Below are 25,962 nucleotides of genomic sequence, written 5' to 3' on the forward strand. Positions count from 1 at the left end.
GACGCTCAACCACTGAGCCACCCAGGTGTCCTGACTGATTTTAATATTAACATTCAAGGTCTTCAAACACATTCTCCCAAAGGTGGCACTACCTTTCCGGACAAGGTCTGACCCATCTCCCCACCTCTTTCCTGCGGGTCTTGTCTCTGTGCCTGGAGGGGCAGTATCAGGGCATGACCAGCAGAGGGCAATGCCATCCCACAATCGGAGCTGACTCCCCGGGTCCCAACCCCACACCCTCTTCCTCAGAAAGCCCCTGGGCTTTCTTGCCAGACCCTCACCCTGAGCTGAAGCTCTAGCCCCACTGACTGTAGGGGAGACCTCAGCATCCCTTTGGCATCTGAGAGGCAAAGCTTCCGCAAGAGCATCCTGGTCAGCATCTGCCTGCAGTTTTCTCCACATCCTGATCTCATTAGTAAATTAGAGCCTCCATCAATCAGAGGATGGGCCTGGGCTGCATTTACAAGGGCTCCTGGCAATTAGGGATGACTGGAAAGACAAGTCTTTCAAGAGGAATCAGCCTCTATTTCCCTTAGATTTGGGATGCAACTCTTTATACAAGACAATTAGAAGTATAGCCCATCCCCAGTCTACCAACACCTTGACCGTAGGGTCACCTGTGCTCCCCATCCTGGCCAGTGCAAGTCTCCATTCTCTGATCACTTGACCCCTTGGCACAACTGCATGGTGGTTCATGCCCTCATACTTGAAGTATCTTCTTAGCTCCAGATATTCTAGGAGATGCCCTGGGGCACAACCAGAGTAGCTTCACTCTTAGGCTTAAATACAAGAGTTCCATGTAAGATTTGATTTGGAAAAGGGGACCCTCACTTTCAAAGGGGTTTGAAGAAAGAGTTTGAGGGAAATCCTCACTGTCAAGCCTCCCACCCCTCCACCCACGATAATTTGCTTCGATTCCTCCTCCAGCTCGGAAGCCCTATGTAAATATCATTGATGACCATGGACTGTCAACTGTGGTCATTATTAAGAAGGCAGCTACCTGGATGATGAGCATACACTGCAAACCCTAGAAATGAAAGAAAGGATATAAGAAATAAATGCACCTGTGTGTACACTCACACTCACATGTACACACACATACCCATACTGGAAACCAGATACGAGGACTCTGAGCGAATCAGAAAAATATCTGAAGGAGTGAAAACAGATGGTGTCTGATTGAATCTACAGCCCAGGAAAATAGCTGAAGGTCCTGCCCCAAAAAGTAGATGCAATATCAAGGGTGCTTCACACCCACCTAGGATGATCACTGAGGTATCTGGATGGGTGTAGCCAGGCCATCCGACCCTCAACCACCACACTAGCCAGGCTATAGGAACAAGTGTGTGCCCCCAGATGGGCAAGGCAGTGGAGGATCTTGGGAGAAGTCCCTGGCAATGCCCACGAGCCCAGCCAACCTTTCTCCAGGAGGGAGAGGGGTGCTCAGCACCCAGAGGCCTCTGAGAGGAGTCTCACCAACAGGAGCATGCTCAGGGAGGCCTGGGTGGCTCAGCATCTGCCTTTGGCTCAGGTCATGTTCCCAGGGTTCCTGTAGGGAGCTTCTCCCTCTGCCTATATCTCTGCCTCTCTCTGTGTGTCTCTCATGAGTAAATAAAATTTAAAAAAAAATATGTACAGCTGGAAAGTCAACTTTTATCACTGTAAAGACTGAAGACAAAACTTTCCCTGGCTGACAGTAGGATGAGAAGGCTAGGAGATGTCATCTGTCACACCTAAGTGAAGCTACCAGTCAAGGAAAGGGGTCTAGAGGAGAGAGTCTTTGGTGGAAAGACCCCAGGTAGGAGGGGACACAGCTGCCACCCTAGGAATGGGTCCAAGCCCCTGGCCATCACTGTACAAATCACACTGCGCCCAACTGAGAAGACAGGCCACCCCAAAATGGAGCCATTTCGAGGCCACTCCCGCCCCAGAATGCCACGTGAGAAAGCCCTCCCCTGCCTGCTGGCCACCAAAATTATTGTGTTTGCCAGATCATTTTGTAGCCACTCTCTTTTATCCTTTTATTGGATTTTATTGTATTTTATTTTGGCAGGGAAGAGACCTTTAAATCAATCTCTTTGCCTGTTTTCACAGACCCTAAGAGCTAAAACTGCTAGAGAGGAAATCGAGAAGATGGCAGTCTTTGAAACTCAATCCCACACACAAGTCACTGTCCTAAACCTCGAGGCAGTAGGAATATAACTGCCCCCAATTATTCTTGTTCAAGAAAACTCCCCCTGTTTCACTGACTTGGGAGGAGAGGGACACCTGAACTCATCCAAGTGTAGGGACGTTCAGGGGGGCCACAGCCACCTTAGGCAGTCCTTTTCCCAACTTCTGGTCCAGGATGACTGAGGAGAGCCTAGAGATGCTAACTACAGGGTGATGGCAGGAGACACCCTCAGAAGGCTGTGTTCTCAGCTTGGGCCCGGGGACCAAAGAGCTGCTCAGCAACCACCTTGCCATCATATTTGGGCAGTGTGCCCCCAAAGTCAGCGGGCAGTATGTCTTCATCAATCTCCTGGAAGAAGCCAGAGAGGTCATCTCCATGGACAAAGACCTGCAGGGAAGGAAGCCAGGGAGACAGAGCTGAGTGGGAGGTGCCCTGAGGAGGAGGGACGGAGGGGAAGGCCACAGCATGCCATATCTGCCTGGTGGTGTCCATCTCCACCGTCCTCCATGTTGTGCTGTCACTCAGCTCAGAACCATGGACAGAGCCCGAGGAGGGCCTGAGTGAGGTCCCTTCCTCCTTTCACCATCATCCCCTCCTTGTCTCACGAACTCTTTCCTCTTACACGCTCCCATGCCCCCACTGGCCAGATAAGCACTAAGCACCCTCCAGGTGTGGCCATGCACTCACTCTTTGGAGCAGCTTGTTCTTCAGGAGGGGCTTGACCATGTTGTAGGTGGTGGTGAAGTACCATGGTTGGTGGATGAAGTGGATGGCTTTGAACCGCGCTGGGAAGGAATCCTACAGGGACAGAGAGTGCCCCACCCTGTGGCCCCTGTGGGTTCAGAGGCTCCATTCACACCCCCATTGCCTCTCCCCACGGCTCCAGGACACACTTGTCTCCTAACATGGTTGCCCCAAAGGATAGCCCACTAGGAGTTCCATCCCTGGGCCAGCAACTGGGGAGCTCTGGCTTCACCAAGGCTCCAAACTGCAGGGAGGAAGCCCCAGGGGCCAAGCAGCCCAACCCTCTCCCTGCCGATGCCTAACACCTCGCGATTAAGTACAGTGAGGAAATGAAATGGGAGCCTTGCTTGGTTTTTAGGTGATGGAGCTTTTTCAAACTAACTTGCCTGCTGACTGGACTTACAATTATTATAGAACCCAGGGACACTACTGTCACACATCACTGTCCTCCAATATCCCTTCATGACACCCATCTCACACTCCTTTCCCAGGTATACTTAAAGCAGATTTCAGAAGGCTTTCTGACACATCAGTATATGCAGGAGTGAGTCAGGGATGTTAGTTATAATCCCTTTCCTGAGACAAATTCACATTCAAAGAGAAGAGGATTCCAGGTCAAAAGGTGTAGGCAGAAAAAAAAAAAAAAAAAAGGTGTAGGCAGGTTCAAGTCTGACCTCTGCCACTTTAGAGTTTTATGACCTTGAGAAGTCACTCAACTCTCTGAGCCACCGTTTGAGCCAAGGTTTGTAAAGTGAATCAGGGAAGAGGGGAGGGTCTGCTCTCAAGGAATTAAAGAATGAATATGAATGCTTGGCACGCTGTCGATCACCACGCAAGTGTTTGTGGTTTGCTCATTATGGTGCTCGGCGGTCTGCTTCTCGGGTCACTGCCCGCACCATTACGCCGGGAACCTGGGCCCAGCTTCCCAGCCTCCTGATCTGTGAGAGGCTCCTACAGAACTGAGTGCTAAGGCCTCACCTGGAGCATGTCCACCATCTTCCTGAGATCGGAAGCCCGAAGTCCAGCAGCCTGCTGCATGGTAAAGCCCTTAAAGTTCTCAATAATGCAGAAGCCATTAATTTGAGTTTCCTCATTCTCTAGTAGCTTCTCCAGGATGAAGCAATATGCCTGCAAGATCTTGGATACAGAGTGAACAGGTTGTAAGACTCAACATGCCAAGATAATTGAGGGAAGAGCTAACTAGTACATCCCTTACTGGAGGAAACTTGTCACACTCCTTAAACTGGGACATTCCACCTCTGTGGATGTGCCCCAAGAAAATAACCTTGAGTGTCATATCCATGGCTAGAAGCTGGGGTGTTTATCCCTGTACCCTTATAATAGTAGAAATGTTAGAAGCAACCTAAATGCTCAACAATAAGGGACTGGTGAAATTATGGTACATTCATGCCGTGGAATATTCTGGAACAGTTAAAGTGATATCTATACAATGATACAGGAAAATATTTATTCATGATATACTATGGTAGGATATGATTCCATTTTTATAAGAAAAAGTATGTGTAGTGTGCATGTATGTGCATGTTTCTTAAAAAAAGTGGATCGGAAGGATGTCAATGGTAGAAATCTCTGGGTAGTAGAATTGTAGATGATTTTTAGTTTATGATTTTTTGCATTTTCTAATGAGCATTTTCTAATTACATTTCTAATGTAATAAGAAAAATATTGTTTTTAAGATTTTATTTATTTACTCATGAGAGACAGAGAGAGAGAAGCAGAGACATAGGCAGAAGGAGAAGCAGGCTCCCTTTGAGAAGCCTGATGCAGGATTCAATCCCAGGATCCCAGGATCATGCCATGGGCCAAAGGCAGACACTCAACCACTGAGCCACCCAGGTACCCCCAAAATATATTTTTTTTTAAATTTTTTTTATTTATGATAGTCACAGAGAGAGAGAGAGGCAGAGACACAGGCAGAGGGAGAAGCAGGCTCCATGCACCAGGAGCCTGACGTGGGATTCGATCCCGGGTCTCCAGGATCGCGCCCCGGGCCAAAGGCAGGCGCCAAACCGCTGCGCCACCCAGGGATCCCCCAAAATATATTTTAAATAATCTCTTTTTAAGATTTTATTTTTGGGGGTGGCTCAGCTGGTTAAGTGTGTGACTCTTTTTTTTTTTTTTTTAAATATTATTTATTTATGATAGTCATACAGAGAGAGAGAGAGAGGCAGAGACAAGGCAGAGATACAGGCAGAGGGAGAAGCAGACTCCATGCACCGGGAGCCCGACGTGGGATTCGATCCCGGGTCTCCAGGATCGCGCCCTGGGCCAAAGGCAGGCGCCAAACCGCTACGCCACCCAGGGATCCCCAAGTGTGTGACTCTTGATCTTAGCTCGGGACTGGATCTCAGGATCATGAGTTCAAGCCCTGCATTGGGCTCCACACTGTGCATGGAGCCTAATTTTTTTTTTTTAAAAAAAGATTTTGTTTCTTTTTTTAAAGATTTTAGTTTTAGGTAATCTCTACACCCAATGTGGGGCTCGAATTCACAACCCTGAGACCAAGAGGTGCATGCTCCAACTAAGCCAGGCGGGTACCCCAAGAAAAAATATTGTTAAGTCTCTTCCACAAACACACACATGCATGCACACACACCCCTCAGTCCTAACGCCAGTATCTTAGTGTAAAACACCATAGGATGTTGGCTAGCTCCAGGACCATTTAACTCTCTCTTGGAGATATTAGCCAATGCAACCAAGTTTTTTTTTTTTTTTTTTTTAATTAAGGGCATAAGTAGAAAATGAAAAGAAAAATTGCCTTTTATATTTATATAATATGTTAGCATTCTTGGAAAACCCAAGAGAATCTACTATAAAACTAACATAAATAACAAAATAATTCAGGATATTAAATCAATATTCAAAAACAATAATTTTCATATATTTCAACAATAACCAATCAGGAGATACAATGGTAGAGAAAACCCCATTTACAGCTACACTTAAGACAAACTTAAGGAGAAATATGCATAATGTTTGTGAAGAAAATTTTAAAGGCTTCTAAAAATTTAAAAGTAGGGGGCACCGACTGACTCAGCGCATAGAGCATGCAATTCTTAATCTTAGGATCATGACTTTGAGCCCCACATTGGGTGCAGACATTACCTAAACAAATATTTAATTTTAAAAATAATAAAATAAAAAAATAAAAGTTCAAAAGTAGGCTTATAAAAGGGACTGCACCCCTCATCTGTGGACAATATGGCTGGCCACGGGTATTGCATTCGTAAAGATGCTAACCTCCCCCCAGTGTGTTCCCAATAAAAATACATTTCTCCTAGAGCTAGACAAGTTAATTCTCAAGTCTTTAGGGAAAAGAAAAGTCTATAGGAAAAAGTGGACAAATAAAAATAGCTATAAAAGCCCTGAAAAAGCGGAATAATAAGAATAGAATTAACCCTAATATATTAGACATTCTACACAATCTCTGTAATTGAAACAGTGTGGTATTGGAGCATGAATCGACAGAGACCAATGGCACAGAATACAAATCCAGAAATAGACCCAAATATATATGAAAATATAGACTATGATAAAGATGGCATTTCAAGTCATTGGGGGAAAAGATGGACTTTGGCTCAGGTCATGGTCTCAGGGTCCTGGGATCGAGCCCTGTGTCTGGCTCTCTGCTCAGCAAAGAGCCTGCTTCTCCTTCTCCCTGCTTGTGCTCTTTTGTCTCTCTTTCTTTCTTTCTCTCTCTCTCTCTCTCAAATAAATAAATAAAATCTCTTTAAAAATTAAATGCAGAGACCAAAAAATACAAAAACACTAATTCAAAGGAATACATGCACCCCTATGTTTACTGCAGAATTGTTTACAATAGCCAACCTAGGGAAGCAGCCCAAGTGTCCAACAATACACAAATAGATAAAGAAGATACGTAGATACATAGTGGAATATTATTGAGCCATAAAAAAGAATGAAATTTGCAGTGGCATGGATGGAGCTGCAGAGTATAATGCTAAATGAAGTAAATCTGTCAGAGAAAGACAAATACCATATGATTTTACTCATATGTGGAATTTAAGAAATAAATGAGCTAAAGGGAGAAAAGAGAGAGAGAGGCAAACCAAGAAACAGACTCTTAACTATAGAGAACATACTGATGGTCACCAGAGGGGAGAGGGTAAATAAGTGATAGGGATTAAAGAGTATACTTACCATGAAGAAAAAAAATAACATGACAAAAAAAAAAGAAAAAAGTCATATGGTCAAATAAATAAATATATACAGAGAACTCAGGCTGCTTAATGGGTTGAAACTTTGGCTTTCCAGAATCTCTCCCAACCCACCGTCTATTAATCCCCGGGCTCTGTGTCACTCTCAGCTTTCAGCACTGGCAGGACTGACCCACACCTCACTTCCACCTGGCCGGGGTACCAGGGAGCAACGAGGAATGGGCCAGTGGCCCCCCTGTGAAGCTGCTGGGTCTTCTGGCTGCCCTGGCTCACCCTAGCCCTGGCTCCCTGCCTGGGAAGGTCAGCCCCCACTGACCTCATCGAAGGTGATTTCTTCGGAGTCCCAGTTCTCGATGTTGAAGAGCATGACCACTCGGCCATACTTGTCCCGACTGGGGAGGACCCCAGGATAGCCGGCCTCGACGGTGCAACGGACAGCCTCCAGGGACAGGCTGTCGAAGAGCTCTGGGTACTGCAGCCGGAAGTTCACGTAGCCTGGCAAGAGGAAGGCAGAGGAAGCCCTCAGGGAGCCAGCCCATCTGGGGGTGGCACAGGGCGAACTTCCAGAGACCTGGACTCCTGCCTGGCTCCTCCACATGCGTCCTATGTATCGTGACTGAGCAGGATACGCAACCTCTCTGAGCCCCTTGTCACTTCTCAAAACGCAGGAGGATTCTATTGGCCTATCTCACCAAATTGCTGCAGTAATCAATGAGATTCTAGGTATGAACATCATTTGTAAATTGTGCATGCAGGAAATGTAATCCTAAGTCTAAGGACAATTATTACTTGTTATTTTCTCTTGCCCACAGACAGAGGCACAGGCTCCCCAGGTGGGCACAGGGTTAACTGAGTAGCGGTGAGAAGACCCCAAGATAAAACCCCAACTCGAAGCAGAACACAAAGGCCCTTCCTGATTCCAGAAGCACTTCTATCACCTACAAACCCACCCTTACCCATCCTGAACAAGTCTGCTCCCTCTCTACCCTTGAACTCTAAAGGAACCAGGCCCAGGACAGGTGTTCGGGGAGCCTTTGCCTAGGAAATGCCACTGACCTCCTCACTGTTCCTACTGCACTCTAGGTATACCCCCATCACCTTGCTGTTCCCTCTGCCCTACTGCTCTTCCCTCAAGATACCTCATTTCCTTTGCATTTTTCTTCAGAAGTTCCCTCTGCATGAGAGCCTTCCTGGCCACTTTACCTAAAACTCCAACCTCTCAGTTCCTTACATCCACCTCCTTTATTTTTCCTTGTTATCCTTCCTTTTTTTTTAATTAAGATTTTATTTATTTATTCAGGAGAGACAGAAAGAGGCAGAGACCTAGGCAGAGGGAGAAGCAGGCTCCCCGCAGGTAGCCTGATGCGGGACTTGATCCCAGGACCCCAGGATCACAACCTGAGCCGAATGCTCAACCACTGAGTCACGCAGGTGTCCCTCCTTTCTTACTACCAGTCTATGTAATTGTATTTTATTTCTCTGGTTTATTATTTCTGCCGTTAGTGCATGAAGTCCATGAAGGCAGACAGTTCTTGTCTGCTTTGCTCTCTGCTGCATCCTTTGACCTAAGAGTGGTTAGCACAGGTTGGCTGTGAATTAACATTTGGGGAAGGAAGGAAGAAGTAAGAAAAGGAGAATCGTTAGGCTGTGGAAGACCTGCTCGGACACCCCTTCTCTCACCCCGGCACCAAGGCACCAAGGATTGGATTTCCTCAGGAAACTTGTCTTCAGCCAGACAGCAGGGCCTGGGCAAATCTGTCCTCAGGGCTCCTTCCCAGGGCTGGCACCATCTCCAGTCCCACTCTGCATGAGGTTTTAGGTACCCGCAGGGCCGTGGGCACACACTGCCTTTCCTGCAGCACTCCAGCCAAAGCCTAGGCTGGGCAGGAGCGGGGTGGGGACTGCTCTCCAGGACCAGGAGATAGAAGGGAGCCAGACCTCTAGGAATGTGGGAGGCTGTTTAGTTCACAATCCATGTTTCGGGTAGGGATAGGGAGGCACAGAGAAAGTGACTCTCACAGGGCAGGGAATGAGCAGGAATGGAGGGGACAGTCTGTTCAGTGCCTGGGTGAGAGTCAACGCCATTCCCACCACCTCTGCGCCCGCCCTCCAACCTTCAGGAGGCTATCCCTCCAGTGCCAGCCTCACCTCGAAGCAGCTCGTAGGCACGCCCCACATGGAACTTCCGCGCGCGGATGAAGCGCAGGAAGAAGGCACTGTCCCTTCCCTGCACCCTCTCAGCCACCGCCCTGGCCAGCTCCTGCCCGGTGGCAGCCTGCGCCTGCACCAGCTCCTGCAGCTCTCGCACCACCTCCTCCCGGGTCTCCTCCCTCTCGTTCAGCTCGTCCTTGGCCTGGAACAGGGTGGGATGGAGGCAGCAAGTCACTGGCAGGTGCACGGGTGCAGAGCAAGACACACAGGCTGGCTGGCCACGGGGTGGAACGTTGCCTCTGGGGCCATCGCTCCTTGGCCCCCAAGAGCAGCATCTGCACTGGCAGCACCTCAGGCCACCAGTTACATTTGCAGAAAATTGGGTCAAACTGCCCATCCTGGGTTTGTTGGCCAGAGACCACCAAAGGTGTAAACGTTTCCAACGACAATAGCCTCCACTTCCTGGAGCCCTTACATAGCCCTCTGCTAAGGCTTTTAAATACCGCAGGCCACAACCTATCACCATAAAGTGCTTATTTACGTCGCATTTCTCAGGGTGAGCAGACTAAGACACATAGCGGGGAAGGTGACCCAGGCAGGAAGGGGCAGAGCTAAGGCTCACACTCAGGTTGGACTTTCAATCACTTCTTTCTGCAGCTTCCCAGGCTTGATTCTGATTTTTTCAAAAACAAAGATACCCCCAAAGACAGTAGTCTGCCACCCACCCCTGCCCTAGAGCCTCATATTCCTTCCCTTGGCTGGGCCTGAAGAACCCTTCCCCAGGCCTCAGGCAGCTCTGTCCTTGGGCAGCATGAAAGGGGAGAAGGCAAAGGAGGGGGACTCAGGTCTGGGAGAACTCAGCACTTTTCCCTTGAGATGCATAGGTTAGCAGAGATGGAACCTAAAAGCCCAGGTTCAGCTAAGCCCTGAGATAGCTCTGCCAATTTCCACAGAGCACAGTCTGATCCTCTCTGAGCTTGTGCAACAACCTTCTTTCAGAGGTACATTAGGCAAGACTCAGAGAGGAAAAGCAACCTGTTCATGGTCATACAGCAAGTTGAAAGTTAGGTCTGATTCTAGAACTCGGCCTCTTGCCTATCCAATGAGGGCAGCAGCTGGATTCCTGTTCCCCTGGGCCACTTGCAAACTAATGTTCCCCATATTTGAATCTAGGATGAGCCCTTGTCCAGAGGCCCTACATCCTGGCATTGATAACAAGGGACTCTGTTGGTGCTGTAGTCTTGGATTAGGCTGGCCTGGATGTCTGGTCAGCCCAGGAGGTCATGGCCCTGACCTCCAGGATGGCCCCTAGAACAAGCCAGTCCATTAGGTCTAGGATAGCCTAGAGCACTGGGGCTGGACCCGTCCTACAGGAGAGAGGATGTTATCAACATTCCCCCCTTGTTAGCCTGCCCTAGCCACCCCTCCCCACACCATGGGCCACCTCACCTTCTGTAAGGTATGACGAGGGAGCTGGCTGCAAGGGCCAAAGACAGGCCCATGGTCCTTGGTTGTAAGCCGCTCCAGCTGGGCACGGAGCTCCTGTTCCTCTTCAGGGACCACACGGAATGTGCCCACCTAGGCAGAGAGAAATCAAGAAGAAGGAGGGAGAGCCCCCATCAATCCAGTTAAATGGGCCTGCTCAGACCTTAAATTAGTACTTTTGTGCAAGGTCACTGTTAAGCCTTCTCCCTTTGGGTGGGGTCATGGACCACAGAAAGGTTGTATGAATGGGTGCACATAACCCTGAGTGGACCAAACAATAGAGAAAGGGGAGGTAGGGAGGGTGGGAAGATAGATGGAGGGGAGACCAAGGCACAGGGATACTCACGCCTTCTGACATGCTGCCTCTGGGAGACTCAGAGTCCTCAGAAAAAGAAGGGCCCCGCTTTTGTCCTGGCCTCTCCAGGCAGCCTCCTCCCTAGGGCAAGAAGTCAAGGCTGCAGTGGTCTGGACAGACCATTCCATTATTGTCTCAGAACAGTAGATCTCAAACTTTTGAGTTCATGAGGATCACCCGAGGAATCTGGTAGAAATGCGGGTGCCTGCGCCTGCACCTTGTGACTCTAAGTCAGGAGGTCTGAACTGGGGCCCAGGGATCTGTATTTTAAAGCAGGACCCCCAGATGGCCCTGAAGAAAATGATCCTTGGGCTACACTTTGGGAAACACTCCTTTGAGAAGGAATACACACAAAAATACTGCAAACCTTTGCTCTTAAGGTGAGTTGGTCCAACCAGGGAAAAACTAGCTTTGGCCTCTATTCTGAAGTTACATGATCACTGCAGCGTAAGGCAATCCCCCTCCTCCTGTCTGTGGCCTTCCTTCTCTTTCCCAAAGGGGATCTCAGAAACTTCCCAGCCTAGTGGATGGCCCCTTCTCCAGTGCATTCATTCTCAGGAGGGGTGATGACTAGTCACATAAACAGATTACTGAGTGTGTGTTCTGTGCTTTGTGATGTACTGGGTATTTTTAAATCCATATCTCAGAGCCAGAGCTGGCATTATTCTTCCCATATTACATAGCAAGAAGCAAGTCCCAGGGAGAATAAGTGAGTTGTCCACTGTCACACAACCAGAAATAGCCAAGGATCAGGCCTTGAGCCCAGGCTGTGACTTCCCATCAGCACTGAGACCCAGCCCTTTGTGGCATAAGTTGGACCTGGGTTCAAATTCTGTCTCTTCCACTTGCAAGCTATGTAATTTAACCTGAGTCTTGGTTGTCCCCTGTAAAAGGGAGGTGGAAGGAGGGTAATGAAGGTTAAATTAAATACTGTGCACAGGAGCAACGCTTGGCCACCAGAACAAATTGCCCACATGACAACCTGCTCAACCCACTGTGTAATTTTGGAGACAGCTCTCCTGTTTCCAGATTTTTTTCCCTCTCTTGCCTAAACATCCCTTTTAAGGGGCCATCACCACCCTGCTCCTGTCTCTGACCAGGTTTCCACTGGTGTCAGTTCTGTCACCTATTCACTGTTGATGAGCAACAAAGTTGGGACTTGAACCACCACTTTGACAGTTAGAGCCAAGACCTCTCCAGACAAACTCCCTAGGGAAATGGGTGTTGCAGAAAACCCTTTAGGGTCAGAGAAACCTGGGTTTTAACTGAGAATTGTCATTTACCACCTGTATGACCTTAGGCAAGTTATTTAACCATCCTGAGCCTCAGAATTGGCCATAAAAACTGTACCTACCAAATAAAGTTGTAATGAAGATCCTACCATTTTTATAAGGTACCTAGCTCAGTGTTTTGCTCTAAAACATGATTTCCCTTCCCTTTCTTAGCATCAGATTGATCATTACCCTAGTGTGCCCAGAGACACTTGGAGGATCCCAGGGAATATCTGAGGATCTCCTAATTCCCTGCCTCTCCCACTCCCTAGACCCAGCCAGGGCAGGGAACCCACCAACAGGAACCAAACCTAAGCTTTCTCTCTGGCTGGCAGGAAGTTTTCCAAATGTGTGGATGCAGAGATGGACTGCAATACTGATGTGGCCTCTCTTACTTGGGTTTTGCTGGAACAGGAATGGAAAAGCTGATATAATTGTCTTGAGGAGCTTAGATGAGAGAGATAGTGGCTAGACACCCTCAGCCAGTTAAGGCGATCATTAGGACAAAATAGATGGTTAAAATCAGTACAGCAGCTCTTTTTAAAATATGCCCAATCTAATTAATTTTGAGTTTTTAAAATACTGATTTATGAACCGTATACAGTGAAAAAACATTCACCCACCCCCATTGCATACTGAGGCTGTTCCGTGCCATCTAAGGATGCCCAATAAAATACAGAAAGCCCCCATCCCACATCCATTTCAGATGAACAACAAAAACCTTGGAAGTATAAGTATGTCCCATGAGACATTTGGGACATACTTACACTAAAAGAAGTCTTTATTCATCTGAAATTCACATTGAACTGGGTGTCCCATATTTTTTATTTGCTAAACCTGCCATCAGGGTTGATCTAGCACAACTTGGAGAATGGCCAGTTGGTTTCAGTTTTACAGGCAGCCTGGTATGTGGTCTCCCCACCCCCAACTCCTCACCCCAGTCCTGGGCTCCCTGGCCCAGCCAGACCCCTGCCACTGACTTACCTCCCAGCTCCTCCTTAGGGCTACCTGGTGCCTGTGTCCTCCTCCTTCTCCTCCTTGTTGGGGAGCCTGGAGGTTGCCTCCACTGGGGGCGTGGTCCGATCAGCAGGCTGGGATTAGTATGTCACAAGGAAGTTCTCAAGGCCCACAATTTCCTGTTAAATCAGGCTTACAGGGAGACCCAGATTGGGGCAAGTGAAGCACCAGGGGGGAGAGGGGATCAGCCTGGGCCTGGCTGCAGCCACCTCAAAGCCCTCCTTTGTGTACTTCTGCTCCCAAGTTCCTGCTCAGCCATGTGGAAGCCCAGCAGTGGGGGTGGGATCTGGGCCAGTCACATTTCCTCCTCCTTGCTCTCTCTCTCATTGGGGGGCGGGGGGGTGGGGGAAGGGTCTGAGAAAGCACATCCCAGGGTAAGACATGCAAGAGATGGAGGGAAATTTTAAATGTGATTGTGGATGCAGTGGCAGCTGTGGTAGCCTGTCACTCTTCTGATGTCGTGGTAGGTGTCACTTCCACAGTGAGTGGGGCCAGTTGGTTAAGGCAGAGTGGGAAGAGGGCAAGACAAGACAAGCCACCTTCTAGGCCACCCTTCTGCTGGGGAATCAGACTGCCCACTTTCAAGTCCTAACTCCAGCACCTTCTAGCTGTGAGAATTAACTTCAACACCCTGACTGTTTCCTTCTCTGAGAAGTAGGGATAATAAGAAGACAGGCTCATGGCTTTAGTAAGGATGAAAGAGCTTAGCTTAGCGCCTGATGAATGCTGGCAGTTACTCCAAATACACAATCAACATACATCTGGGTGGAGGGGACCCATGTTATCCAACCCTCAACCCAACCCTCTGTAAAACAAGAAACCCCTCTACTGCCCCTCAGCAAGTGACTTCCCAGTCTCTGCTTTGGTATTTCTCTGCTCAGGGTCGGGGAGGATGTGAGATGATTACTTTAGGGTATTCTTCCTCTGGGATTCCAAGGGCAGGGAGCTCCCTGTTTTTACTACTGGACAACCCTCCTTGTGTTAAAACTCATCCTTGGTCTGACCCCCAAGCAGCCTTCTCTAATGTCACCCTTGGTCCTGATTTTGCCTCCTGGGGGCATCTGGGACAGGGTCAAGATTCTGTGCACAGGATGTTTTCCAGAATCCATTCCCAGAAATGCTTTTTGGTTTTCCCCAGAAATAGTTCTTAGTTTTCAACCCATTCCTACTTGGATGGGTTTGGTATCCCTTCACTCTCCTGTGCCCTCTCCAGACGTCCTGGGGCTTATGAGAGTGTCACTGAGGGGCAGCCCCTGGGAGCAGTGCCTGACTCCCACTTATCTCTCTAGACCCCTTCCTCTAGAGCAGGCCACAATGCCTGGGTTTGGATCTTAGGATGCAGCTAAGTAACCTTGAGCTCTTTCCTTGTGACAGCCCCTTCCCTGGGCTTCTGCTTGGGGTGCTGTCTCACTTTCTGGGCTGTTTCCCTCCCAGTCCTTCCTGGAGCTGGAGAACCCCTCATTTCTATCATTCTGCTCCCTGGGGGGAGCATTATCCAATACTGAAGCCACTAGCTGCATGTAGGAATTTAGCATCTGAAATTAGAAAATGGCACCAAAGAACTAAATTACAATCTTAGTGAACTTAAATTTAAATTAAAAAGTTGGTACTAGGTCCAGTTGTTGGAAAATTGCTAAGTACGTTTGGAATAACTTAGGTGTATGATCATACTTTTTTAACTATATAAATACTGTGATCAGCTATTTCTGATAAAAAGTTCAACATAAGGTGTGCTGTAAATATAAAATATCTACTGGATTTTGAAAACTGAGTACCAAAAAAGGGCATGATTTTTTTTTTGGATTTTTATTTATTTATTTTAGAGAAAGAGTGGGAAAGAGTATGTGTGCACAAGCAGGGGGAGGGCAGAGGGAGAGAGAATCTTAAGCAAACTCTCTGCTAAGCACAGAACCCAACTCAGGACTTTATCTCAAGACTGTGGGATCATGACCTGAGCCAAAATCAAGAGTCAGAGGCTTAACCAATTGAGCCACCCATGCACCCCAGCAAAAAATTTTCTTATTAAGGATTTTTACATGACTTAGCATTCTGAAGTGGTAGTGCTTTGGATATATTGGGTTGAAAATATATTAATTTTGTTTCTTTTTCCTTTTTTTTATGTGGTTATTAGAAAATTTAACATTTTTCTAATTTTAATGACTTCCGTTGTATTTCTAATGGACAGTGCTGGTCAAAACATTGATACTCATTGAAGTGTGGCTTGTAGACCAAGAGTATCAGCATTGTTTGGGAGCTTGTTAGAAATGCAGAGTCCCAGACTCTTCCCCAGACAGGCTAAATCAGAATCTGTGTGTTAACAAGGACCCTCCCCTGCATCCCCCCCGCCCCGACCCCTGTGATTCCTACACACAGAAAAATTTAAAAGGTTCTGCCCATCTCCCCCTCCTGCCTGTGCCTAGCATAGTACGTTGCCTGACCTCTCATGTCCCATCAGCTCTGAGGATTGGTAGGGAAGTAAACTGGGGACTATCCTTGCCACCATCCTCTTCCTCTTTGGGCAGGCCCATGGTGGCCTGGTTGAGGGTGTAGGAAGCAGAGAGAGGAGGACAGAATGGGGAATCCTAACCTGATTCTAGGCGACAGTTGCTCTCAGGCCTCTGCTGGACATCTGTAAAACAGTGTTACGGGCTGAGTTGTGTTCCTCCAAATTCACATACTATCCTCCAGGACCTCAGAATGTGACTATTTAGAGATAAAGCCTTTAAAGGGTATGTCAGGGCAGCCCAGGTGGCGCAGTGGTTGAGCATCTGCCTTTGGCCCAGGGCGTGATCCTGGAGTCCCAGGATCGAGTCCCATGCCGGGCTCTCTGCATGGAGCCTGCTTCTCCCTCTGCCTGTGTCTCTGCCTCTCTCTCTCTCTCTCTGTGTCTCTCATGAATAAATAAATAAAATCTTAAAAAAAAAAAAAGGGTACGTAAGGTAAAATGAGTCCTCAGCAGAGGCTCTAATCTAATGTGAGTGCTGTCCTTATATGAAGAGGAATTTTGGACACAGAGAGTTACAGAGGGAAGATGATGTGAAGACACAGGGAAAAGATAACCATCTACAAGCCAAGGAGAGAGGCCTCGGGAGAAACCAGTCCTGTGGTTGCCTTGATCTTGGATGTCTAACCTCTAGAATTATGAGAAAATACATTTCTGTTGCATAAGCTACACAGTCTGTAGTACTCTGTACAGCAGCCTTAGCAAACTAATGTAGATGTGTTAGAGGATATGCCCCCAGGTACTTCACAGAATGTGAGCATCGTGGGAGACCAGGGGGACAGGTGACAGCTCAGGCTGCCCCACACGAAGGAGCCGCAGAAGGCCCAGCACAGGCTACTTAAAGCCAGCTGATGGGGTGCATCATGAGGAACACTCCTGTGCACCAAGAACACTTGTGGGTTAATGGCACAGACCTGACAAGAGAGGTCTAGAGCTTTTATGGATGCTCGCAGGCCACGAGGCCCTTTTTAGGAAGCAGAGCTTTCTGTGGCATTATTTTCTGCTCCCAGCCCTGCCTCTACCCTGCCTACCCCCACCCCCAAGAGTCACGTTCCTGTCTAGTTCCTGTGGGAGAACAATAGTGCCCTTGTGTGAAGGGAGACATGCCCTCATTGGCTCAGACACCTGTGCTGACCATGTTGGCAGAAACTGTGGGCTCCCTGGCTCTCTCTCCCAGGCTAGAGGCAAGCAGGGAGGGGGCTCAGATTGGCTGTGCCCCCATTCTGTATTGTGACGGGTGCCTGACCTGTGTATCTCTCATCCAGTCCTCCCAGATGTGAGGGAGAGAGTATGTTCTCCCTTACAGAATAGGGAGCTGAAAATCAGAGAGGTGGGAGGCCTTGCCCAGAGCTACTTGGTTGGTAGGGAGTGGGGTCCCGGGTCACTCTAAAGACCTTTTACCATTCAACACGCAAGGCTGTGCTCCCTCCTCCAGAAGGGAGAATGACACAGGTGCTACTTCCTCCTAGCTTCTGGGGGAGGTGACATCACCTCACTTTCCTGGAAACAGCCCCAATGGGCCAGAGTCTGGTCACTGCCATTCCTTTTTGGCCAGTAATTGTCCTGGAAAAAAGGAGGGCCCTATGGAATGCCCTGGCCTCAACCCCTCCTTTGGAAAATGGGAAAACCCAAGTTGAGGGACATTCTGTACCTTCCCTAAAGTTTCACCGTGGTAATGAGAGTGCCTTGACTCTCCCACAAAGCTAAAAAGCTGCAGGTGTCCCAGAGCCATGCTCATTCCCCAAAGAAGGGTTGGCCCCGTGGCAGTGGGGGACCAGGCAGTGCCAGAGATGAAAACAGTAAGGATAAATAAAATCTATCAGTATGCCCATTCAAAACACATTATAAGTTTAAAAAGGTTTAACAACATGAGTTAAAACAAACAAGTGCTGTCAGGTAGGAACTTGGCTTTAACTTCCCACCACCCAAGGAAAGGATGTGTTTGCTGTGGACTGAATTTGTGTCCACCCCCCCACCCCCAAATCACACACTGAAGCCCTACCCCTCAATATGATAGTATTAGGAGGTGGGGCCTTCGTGAGGTAAATAGATTTAGAGGAGGTGGGGCCCTTGTGATGGGATTCGTACCCTTATGGGAAGAGGAAGAGATACTAGAGTGCTCTCTTCACACAGACTCATTAGGGGAGCCCCTGAGAGGGTGGCCATCTGCCAGCCAGGAGGAGGGTTTGCGCTAGAACCTGACCACGCTGGTGCCCTGATCTCATACTTTCAGCCTCCAGAATGACCAGAAAATAGGTATATGTTGTTTATGCCACCCAGTCTGTGGTATTTTGTTACGGCAGTATTTGTAGGAGGGAAGCTGTAGAAAGAGAGAAGTTAAAAACTCAGGTCAGAGAGGGGTAAGTGAGAGTGAGGTCCTTACTGAGAAGGTGGGAGGGGGCGGGACTCAATGCCTCAGTAGAGGTACTAGCACTTGCCTGGGTGGTTGAACACTCTCCCATTGCTACAGGGAGCTGAAGGAAAGAGTTGGTGCTGGTGACAGTGAGTTTAAAGATTTGGGTCTCCAGCCCCAGTGGCCCAGGGGTTTGGCGCCGCCTTCAGCCCGGGGCGTGATCCTAGAGACCTCGGATAGAGTCCCACAACAGGCTCCCTGCATGGAGCCTGCCTCTCCCTCTGCCTGTGTCTCTGCCTCTCTCTCTCTCTCTCTCTCTGTGTGTCTGTCATGAATAAATAAATAAAATCTTAAAAAAAAAAGATTTGGTAGTAAAGCTGAGGTCATTGGTCAGGAGTGAAAAAAGAGAAGAGTTTGAAATCATCCTCATGAAGGCAGGAAGGATAAACTTACTAGGGAAGGTTGTAGAAATGTTGAAGGCCCCCCTGGAGATCATTTACAGTAGCTTCTTGCAGGCACCCATGAGCACAGCCATGCAAACTGTCCAACACAACCCAGCAGCCCAGGTGTCGCTCCCACGGAGGGAATGGCTGGCTTCATAAAGGGGCAGAGTTTGCCAGGTGGGTGGGATGGGAGGACCAGCAGGATGTTGATGAGTTGTGACTTGGGAGGTGGTGCAGGATGGGGCCAGGAGTGTGAGTGGCTCAGGTGACCTGGATGCAAATGGAGAGATAGGGCCAGAATCAACCCAGAGGCCCTGTGTAAGATGGATGACCACCCCACTTCTGCAGCCTTTCTGTTTCTGTGAATTTCACTCCTATTGATACCTCCTGGAATCATACATATTTGTCTTTTTGTGACTGGCTGATTTTACTTAGCGTAATGTCCTTTGGGTTCATCCACATTGTAGTAAGTGACAGCATTTGCTCCCTTTTTAATGCTGAAGATATTCCTTTGTATGGATATATTGCATTCTGTTTATTCATTCACTTTCCAGGAATATTTGGGTTGTTTCCACCTTTTGGCCATTGTGAACTATGCTGCTATGTGTGGGTGTACAGGTATGTGCTTAATACCCTGATTTCAATTCTTCCATATATGTATACCCAAATATGGGATTGCTGGAGGAAACTAACACTATGGTGTGTTTCTAAGTGCTAGGCTTTCTTATGTGCTACCATGATTATTCTCTTAAGCAATGTCACCCTTAAATCCAGGCAACTGGAGTTCATGGGCTGGGTAGCTCCATGGGCCTATTAGCTCCCTTCCTAGATGATGAGATCAAGAAGCCACCAAAACCCACATGCCTTCCTTCAGAAGGTGTACCCACCCCCTGGGTACCTTCCAAAACATCCCCAAACTCATTTCCTTGCTCTATCAAGCCCCTTCCTAGGTCCACCCTCTCCAGGGTAGGCCAGCTAGAGTGCACAGTCGTAGGCCTAAAGGGTAGCCAATGTCAACTCTAGAGGTGAAGCATGGTGTGAATGGATCTTCAGGCTGTTTGTTTACATGCAAGCATATGAAGTCCCTCATACTACAGGACCCAGTATCCTGAATGATAGGAGGCCTCCATTTGTCCTTTTCTCTGGACTCTGGACTCTTGCAAATATCAGTAGTTATAATGTTATCACATACAAATGTGAACTACTGACAAGGTCTGGAGAACATTTAGTTCTGCTATTGTAAGCCTGTTTTTAATTGGCTGTGCAGTTTTTTTTAAGACTTTATTTATTTATTCACAAGAGACACAGGAGAGAGAGAGGCAGAGACCCAGGCAGAGGGAGGAGAAGCAGGCTCCATGCAGGGAGCCTGACGCAGGACCTGGGACTCCAGGATCATGTCCTGAGCCAAAGGCGGTCATTTAACCGCTGAGCCACCCAGGGATCCCTAATTGGCTGTGTTTTCTAAAGTCAGGGTATCACTAGCTGCCCAGTGTAGGAGTGTAGTTGGTTGAAGCAGATGAGTAAGATTCACTGCCTAGGAAGGAAGCCTGAGCCAGGGTGGAAAACATTGTTATTAATTTGAATCTGTTCTTTTCCTTTGCATATGTAACACTCATTAGTGCTAATGGAAAACACAGATGCTATATTCATGCAACAAGGAGAAAAGACACTGTACTGTCAATGCCACTGGGTAGACACTCAGGCAGTTCAGTAACTGCACCTGGGATGCACACCTGGAGACTCAAAAAGGCAAATGAGCTGTTTGACTACACAAACACATAAACTTGTAGCTGTATGGCCCAGTCAGTCCCATAAGCAGCCTAGAAGGGAGGCTTCGTGGGGAGAAGATGAGGTAAAGTCATCTGTTTCCTTGGCAAGCTAAAGGATCCCTTTCAGGAGTCATCTTTCAATTCAGCTGTTGTGCTTTAAGCACATATAATAGCTTGATATTGGCCCAGAAACGTGATAGAAGTAAAAGTTGCTTAAGATGGGTCATAAGCAAGCACCTGGGTGGCTCAGTCAGTTAAGTGTCTGCCTTCAGCTCAGGTCATGATCCCGGGGTACCGGGATCAAGCACTGCATGGGGCTCTGCTTCTCCCTCTGCCCCTCACCCTGCTCAATCATGCTGTCTCTCTGAAATAAATGAATAAAATCTTATTTAAAAAAAGAAGCGGGCAGCCCGGGTGGCTCAGCGGTTTAGCACTGCCTTCAGTCCAGGGCCTGATCCTGGAGACCCAGGATCAAGTCCCACATTAGGCTCCCTGCATGGAGCCTGCTTCTCCCTCTGCCTGTGTCTCTGCCTCTCTCTTTCTCTGTGTGTGTCTCTCATGAATAAATAAATAAAATCTTTAAAAAAATTTTTTTTAAAGTAAATAAAATAAAAAAAGAAGCACTGGGACGCCTGAGTGGCCCAGCGGTTGAGTGTCTGCCATTGGCTCAGGGAGTGATCCCGGATTCCCGGGTTCAAGTCCTACATCAGGCTCCTTGTATGGAGCCTACTTCTCCCTCTGCCTATGTCTCTGCCTCTCTCTGTGTGTCTCTCATGAATAAATAAATAAAAATCTTTTAAAAATTAAAATAAATAAAATAAAATAAAAAAAGAAGTGTCATAAGCAAGGAGCCGGTCTGGACAACTGAGAGGCATCATTCTCTTCAGCAGCTGTTTCTTCCAGAATTGGCCAAGTAGACCCATACCACCCTGGGGACCTGGGGGTGGGGTGCGGTGTGAGGAGGGTCAGGCTCCAGACTGAATGCCTCTGATCTTATCATTCTTTCACATGCCATTTGGCAAGTCCAAATCTGAAGGACTCATCATCACCATTCCCCCACCACCAAACCTGCACCTTTCCCTGTGTTCCCTGGGTTAGCTCCCTGACAGTATCAACCCACCCTCACCTGTCACTCAAGCCAGAATATTCCTCAGCTCCTCCCACATCTCCCCAAAGCTGGTGCACTAGCTAGACTTCCTAATCTCTCTCACATGTGGTCCACTTCTTTCCTTCTGTCCCCACTGCAACCACCTATTTCCAGGGCAACTTATAGCCCCCTAAAGGGTCCTAGCTTCAGTCCTCTCCACTCCCATCACCTCTCTTTTAGACTCCAGGGCACCCACCTGCCAGAGAGATTTTTCTACAATGTAAATATAGTCACGTCCTTCCACTTCAGCTGTTCTCTGCTACCACTGGTATGAAAAGGACTTCCAAGCCCCTGCCTTCCCACCCCCTTACCCCAAGCACCTTCACCTCCCCAACTAGCCAGGGGTTTGCTCACCTGTTGCTCTCAGGCCCTTTGCACAAGCTGCTCCTTCAACCTAAAATAGACTCTAGATCTGCCGCTCCATTGCTCTTTGCTGTACTGTTGGTTGTTCATTTAACAAATATTTACTGAACACATAGCGCTTTGCTAAGCTATGCGTTAAATGCTGAGGTTTTGTAGGCTGAAGAACAAAACCAGGTGGGACTGGCTAGGTGGGATTGACATCTTAGGGGTGCTAGGGCACGTCCCCTAGCACAAGGAGTAGGACACTTTCATCTGCCTTCCAGGTGCTTCCAATGCAGACCTGTAGGGGCCATCCTTTCATTTGGCCCCTATCAGCACTGACTCCTAAGCTAACAGTAATCAAGAAGTGTTACCCGGTCAAAACCACACGCTAGGGACGCCTAGGTGGCTCAGTGGTTGAGCATCTGCCTTTGGCTGGGGGTGCTGGGGGAGTGATCCCGGAGTCCCGGGATCGAGTCCCATATCAGGCTCCCCAGAAGGAGCCTGCTTCTCCCTCTGCCTATGTCTCTGCCTCTCTCTGTGTCTCATAAATAAATAAAATCTTTAAAAACACACACACACACACACACACACACACACACACACACATACACACCGCTCCAGCAACGTTCCAGCCACGCTGCGCATGCTCTCCGCAGTCCCGAATGCGAGTTTGCCTGCTGCGCCTCCCCGCGACTGCGAGTGGGAACGTCCGAGGACTCCCTGCCCCTTGTGCTTTAATGGTACACCCCACGCGCATGCGCCTGGGCAGCGGAACTAAGCCGCGGGAGGCGGGGCCTGTCGTGTCTCGTGACGGAAGTGCGGCTGCGTGCGGCAGAGCGGGCTTTTGGAACTTTGTTGTGGTGAGGCCGAGGTAACCGTGCGGAGGGGCTTCGCTGGCTGCGCGGGCGCAGGGACTCGGCGCCGGGGTGGGCGCCCGCGGGGCTGGGAGGGCTGGAGGGCTGTCGTTTGCAGCCGGCGTTCTGGTGTTTCCTCGGGCCTGTCTCCCGCCGCGCCCCCTCGGCTTCCCGGGCGTGCTGCACTCTCCGCTCTCCTGTTAGGTTATTCTCTCCGTCGGGGCTCAGCTCCTGGGGCTGGGACGTGTCACCGTGTCTCCCTTCCTTGGCTATCGCCGGCCGCCTCGCTTCCGAGTTTGTGTTTACATATTGCTGGGGGTGGGGGTGGGGGATGGGGGCGGCGCGAAAACCCGCGCGTTGCTGGTCCCGGAGCCGCGCTGGTCTTAGCGCCTCTGGGCGGAGTAGTGCGCGCGCTGCGGCGCTTCGCAGCCGCCTGGGGATTCCTCAGCTCTGGTTTTCCGCCGAATTTAGCAGATGCACCTGCTGCTATCGCTAGTTTTCAGCATGTTCTTCTGGCTGCACGTCTCTCTGCATTTACTCAATCCTCCCCGCCGAGGCCCTGCCGGGGGCGGGGGGGTGGCGGGTACTAAGAGCATGGGATTTGGGGGTCTGGAGCCAGACAGACCTGAGTTTCATTTCTGCCTCTGCGGGCCAGATTCCAACCCTTGGAGAAATTATTTAATCTCCCCAAATCCCGAAAGCTCTTCATCTAAGTTGGGGTAATAACCCCTCCTTCATAGGGTTGGTATGAGGATCAAATCAATGAATGAAAAGGGCTGGGCCAAGGGGCTTGACGTTTCGTTGTAGGGACTTCAGTAATTCGTTTGCTCAGCAAATATTTATGGGGCACCTATTACTAGAGAGGTACTGTGATTAAATAGTGGAGGTTCAGGGGCGCCTGGGTGGCTCAGCCAGTTAAGCGTCTGCCTTCTGCACAGGTCGTGATCCCAGGACCCTGGGATCGAGCCCCAGTGGGGCTCCCTGCTCAGCGGAGAGCCTGCTCCTCCCTTTCTCCCTCTGCCTGCAGCTTCCCCTTCTTGTGCCCGTGTTCTCTTTCTCTCCCTCTCAAATAAATAAAATCTTTTTAAAAAAGAGAAAAGGGTAGTGGAGGTTCATGGTAATAAACAAAACCAGACATGCCCCCCCTCCCCCCAGCCATGGGCTTTATAGTCAAGTGGGAGATGGTCCTTAATCTAGTAATTACAAATGTCATGATAAAGGTGTACAGATGGTAAGAGAAATGACTGTTGTCTTGATATAACAGGAGAGCATTTAGGGGCACCTGGGTAACTCTGTCAGGCTTTGGGTTCTTGATTTGTTTCTCAGGTCTGGATCTCAGGTTGTAAGATGGAGCCCCTGGTAGGGCTCAGCGGGGAGTCAGCTTGAGATTCTCTCCCTCTCCCCTTGCTTGCTTGTTCACTCTCTTCCTGTCTAAATAAATAAATCCAAACGCAGGGCATAGTTAACTTAGACTGAGTTTCTGGGGAAGTGTAGATTGAGCTGAGATCTGAAGGATTTGTAGGAATTGGGGGGCAAGGAATGAAAGGAGGGGTATATATAAGGGTTCCAGACCAAAAGTCAAGTGTAAGGACCTGTGGCAAGAGAACTTGGAGGTTCCTGAAAGCAATTCACTGTGGCTGGGGAGTATAGCGATGAAGGGGATTTAGGTGTAGGCCAGACCCTGCAGGACTTCTTTATCCTAACTTTTGGAAATTGCACTGGTAGAGCAGTAGAAAGGCTCGGAAGAGTTTTAGGGTGAAGATGGAATGGCGGTGGAGGGAGTTTAAGCCACATAATCTGGTCTGTATTTCAAAAAGATTAGTTGCTGTGTGGGGGACAGGTTAGGAAGCTTTTGTAGTAGTTCAGGTAAGAGGTGACGGTGGCTTTGGAGTGATGTGGCAGTAGTGGATCTGAGAAATAGATTTGAGAGATGTCTAGGAGGTAACATTGCCAGGACTTGTAGTGGATGGGAAGGATGAAGGTGAAATTGTTAAGAATGTTGTCCAGGCGTCTGGTTTCAGTAGCTGGGTGGAGAATGGTACACTTCATGGGGATAGGAAACAGGAAGAAATACAGGAGGGGGAGTAGGTCTTTGCACCAGTCTGCATTTCCCCCTTCCCATAATTTAGTGCATAATAGCTGTGCACTAAATCCTGCCTCTTGGTATAAGTCTATTTCATCTCCTTTGCACGCCCCAGAATCACCACCCTAATATGGGCCTTTGAGTCCATCACTAAAATAGCCCTGATTAACTTCCTAGTCTGTTCTTTGTCCTTACTCTCTCCCCACTTTAATCAAGGTGTTGGTGCTAGATTGTTTGCTCAAACACTTTGTTCAGTCTGAAACAGGCAGAAATTGAATGAGGCAGATTCTTTTTTGGTCCAGAAATTTTGGTTGCTATTATTTACAGATTAAAATCGAAATCTCTTAATCTGCCATTAAAATCTTGCACAGTTTAGGGGCACCTGGCTTGTTCAGTAGGTAGAGCATGCAACTCTTGATCTTGGGGTTCTGAGTTTGAGCCCCTGTTGGGTGTAGAGATTACTTAAAAATAAAATCTTAAAAAAAAAAAAAAAGATTTTACATGGTTTATTCCCAGCCTATCTTTCTAGCCTTCCTACTCATTACTTCCATACTTGAACTTCATACTTCTATACCTCATTTTCTCTTAATAGGTCATTCAAATTCTCCTACAAAGGCCTTTGTTCATGACATTTTCCTTCCTGGTAGCATATTAAGTACTCCATCTGGTTGTCTTGACTATCTAAATTTAATCTCTAAGTTCCAGTTCAAGCTCCCTGCCAAGAAGCCTTTTTGACCTCTGGGCACACAGTTATGTCATTAGTCTTATTAACTTCTCATTTGTTTTTATGCCATTTAATTGGCACTTTGTATTTACAGTGTTGTTGATATGTTAATTTATCAAATATCACTTTATTATGTGCTTGTGATACATATTCTTGTGTATATGCTTATAATTATTATTTGACGGCAGCCCGGGTGGCTCAGCGGTTTAGTGCCGTCTTCAATCCAGGGCATGACCCTAGAGTCCCAGGATCGAATCCCACATCAGGCTCCCTGCAAGGAGCCTCCTTCTCCCTCTGCCTGTGTCTCTTCCTCTCTCTGTCTCTCTCTCTGTGTGTCTCTCATGAA

General features: G+C 48.4%; 2 protein-coding genes across 6 annotated transcripts in view; one reads left to right on the forward strand and one right to left on the reverse strand.

Annotated features, from left to right (window-relative positions):
- Positions 1-1,838: 1,838 nt before the first annotated feature.
- On the reverse strand, positions 1,839-22,669 carry RLBP1 (retinaldehyde binding protein 1). 2 transcript variants are annotated; one of them, XM_041752733.1, is made up of 10 exons: positions 22,569-22,669; positions 18,705-18,964; positions 13,363-13,469; positions 11,099-11,188; positions 10,717-10,845; positions 9,265-9,469; positions 7,433-7,611; positions 3,896-4,054; positions 2,861-2,971; positions 1,839-2,560 (listed from the first exon to the last, which is right to left on the reverse strand). In XM_041752733.1, the coding sequence occupies exons 4-10, from the start codon at positions 11,108-11,110 to the stop codon at positions 2,402-2,404; spliced, it is 954 nt and encodes a 317-aa protein (XP_041608667.1). In that variant the 5' UTR covers positions 11,111-11,188; positions 13,363-13,469; positions 18,705-18,964; positions 22,569-22,669; the 3' UTR covers positions 1,839-2,401. The 2 variants fall into 2 exon arrangements, with proteins under 2 accessions (XP_041608667.1, XP_041608668.1); XM_041752734.1 differs by lacking the exon at positions 13,363-13,469.
- The window catches only part of FANCI (FA complementation group I), an 82,307-nt gene continuing 75,632 nt past the window's right edge, over positions 19,288-25,962 (forward strand). For 3 of the 4 annotated variants that reach the window (XM_041752727.1, XM_041752729.1, XM_041752730.1), the window contains exon 1: positions 22,724-22,826. The gene's annotated coding sequence lies outside the window, so the exon portion shown is untranslated. Of the gene's footprint in view, positions 19,313-22,723; positions 22,827-25,962 lie in introns of those variants that run through there. The other variant, XM_041752728.1, reaches the window with a different exon arrangement.

This window comes from Vulpes lagopus, chromosome 4 (genome assembly GCF_018345385.1).
Source record: "Vulpes lagopus strain Blue_001 chromosome 4, ASM1834538v1, whole genome shotgun sequence".
Lineage (NCBI taxonomy): Eukaryota > Metazoa > Chordata > Mammalia > Carnivora > Canidae > Vulpes > Vulpes lagopus.

What these genes read in the sequence shown, in the direction of transcription:
- RLBP1 (XM_041752734.1), bottom strand. An exon ending in AAGAAATCACCTTCGATGAG is followed by an intron (nt 4,055 to 7,432) that starts GTCAGTGGGGGC and finishes TCTGTATCCAAG; the next exon opens with ATCTTGCAGGCATATTGCTT. An exon ending in AGATGGTGGACATGCTCCAG is followed by an intron (nt 2,972 to 3,895) that starts GTGAGGCCTTAG and finishes CTGTCCCTGTAG; the next exon opens with GATTCCTTCCCAGCGCGGTT.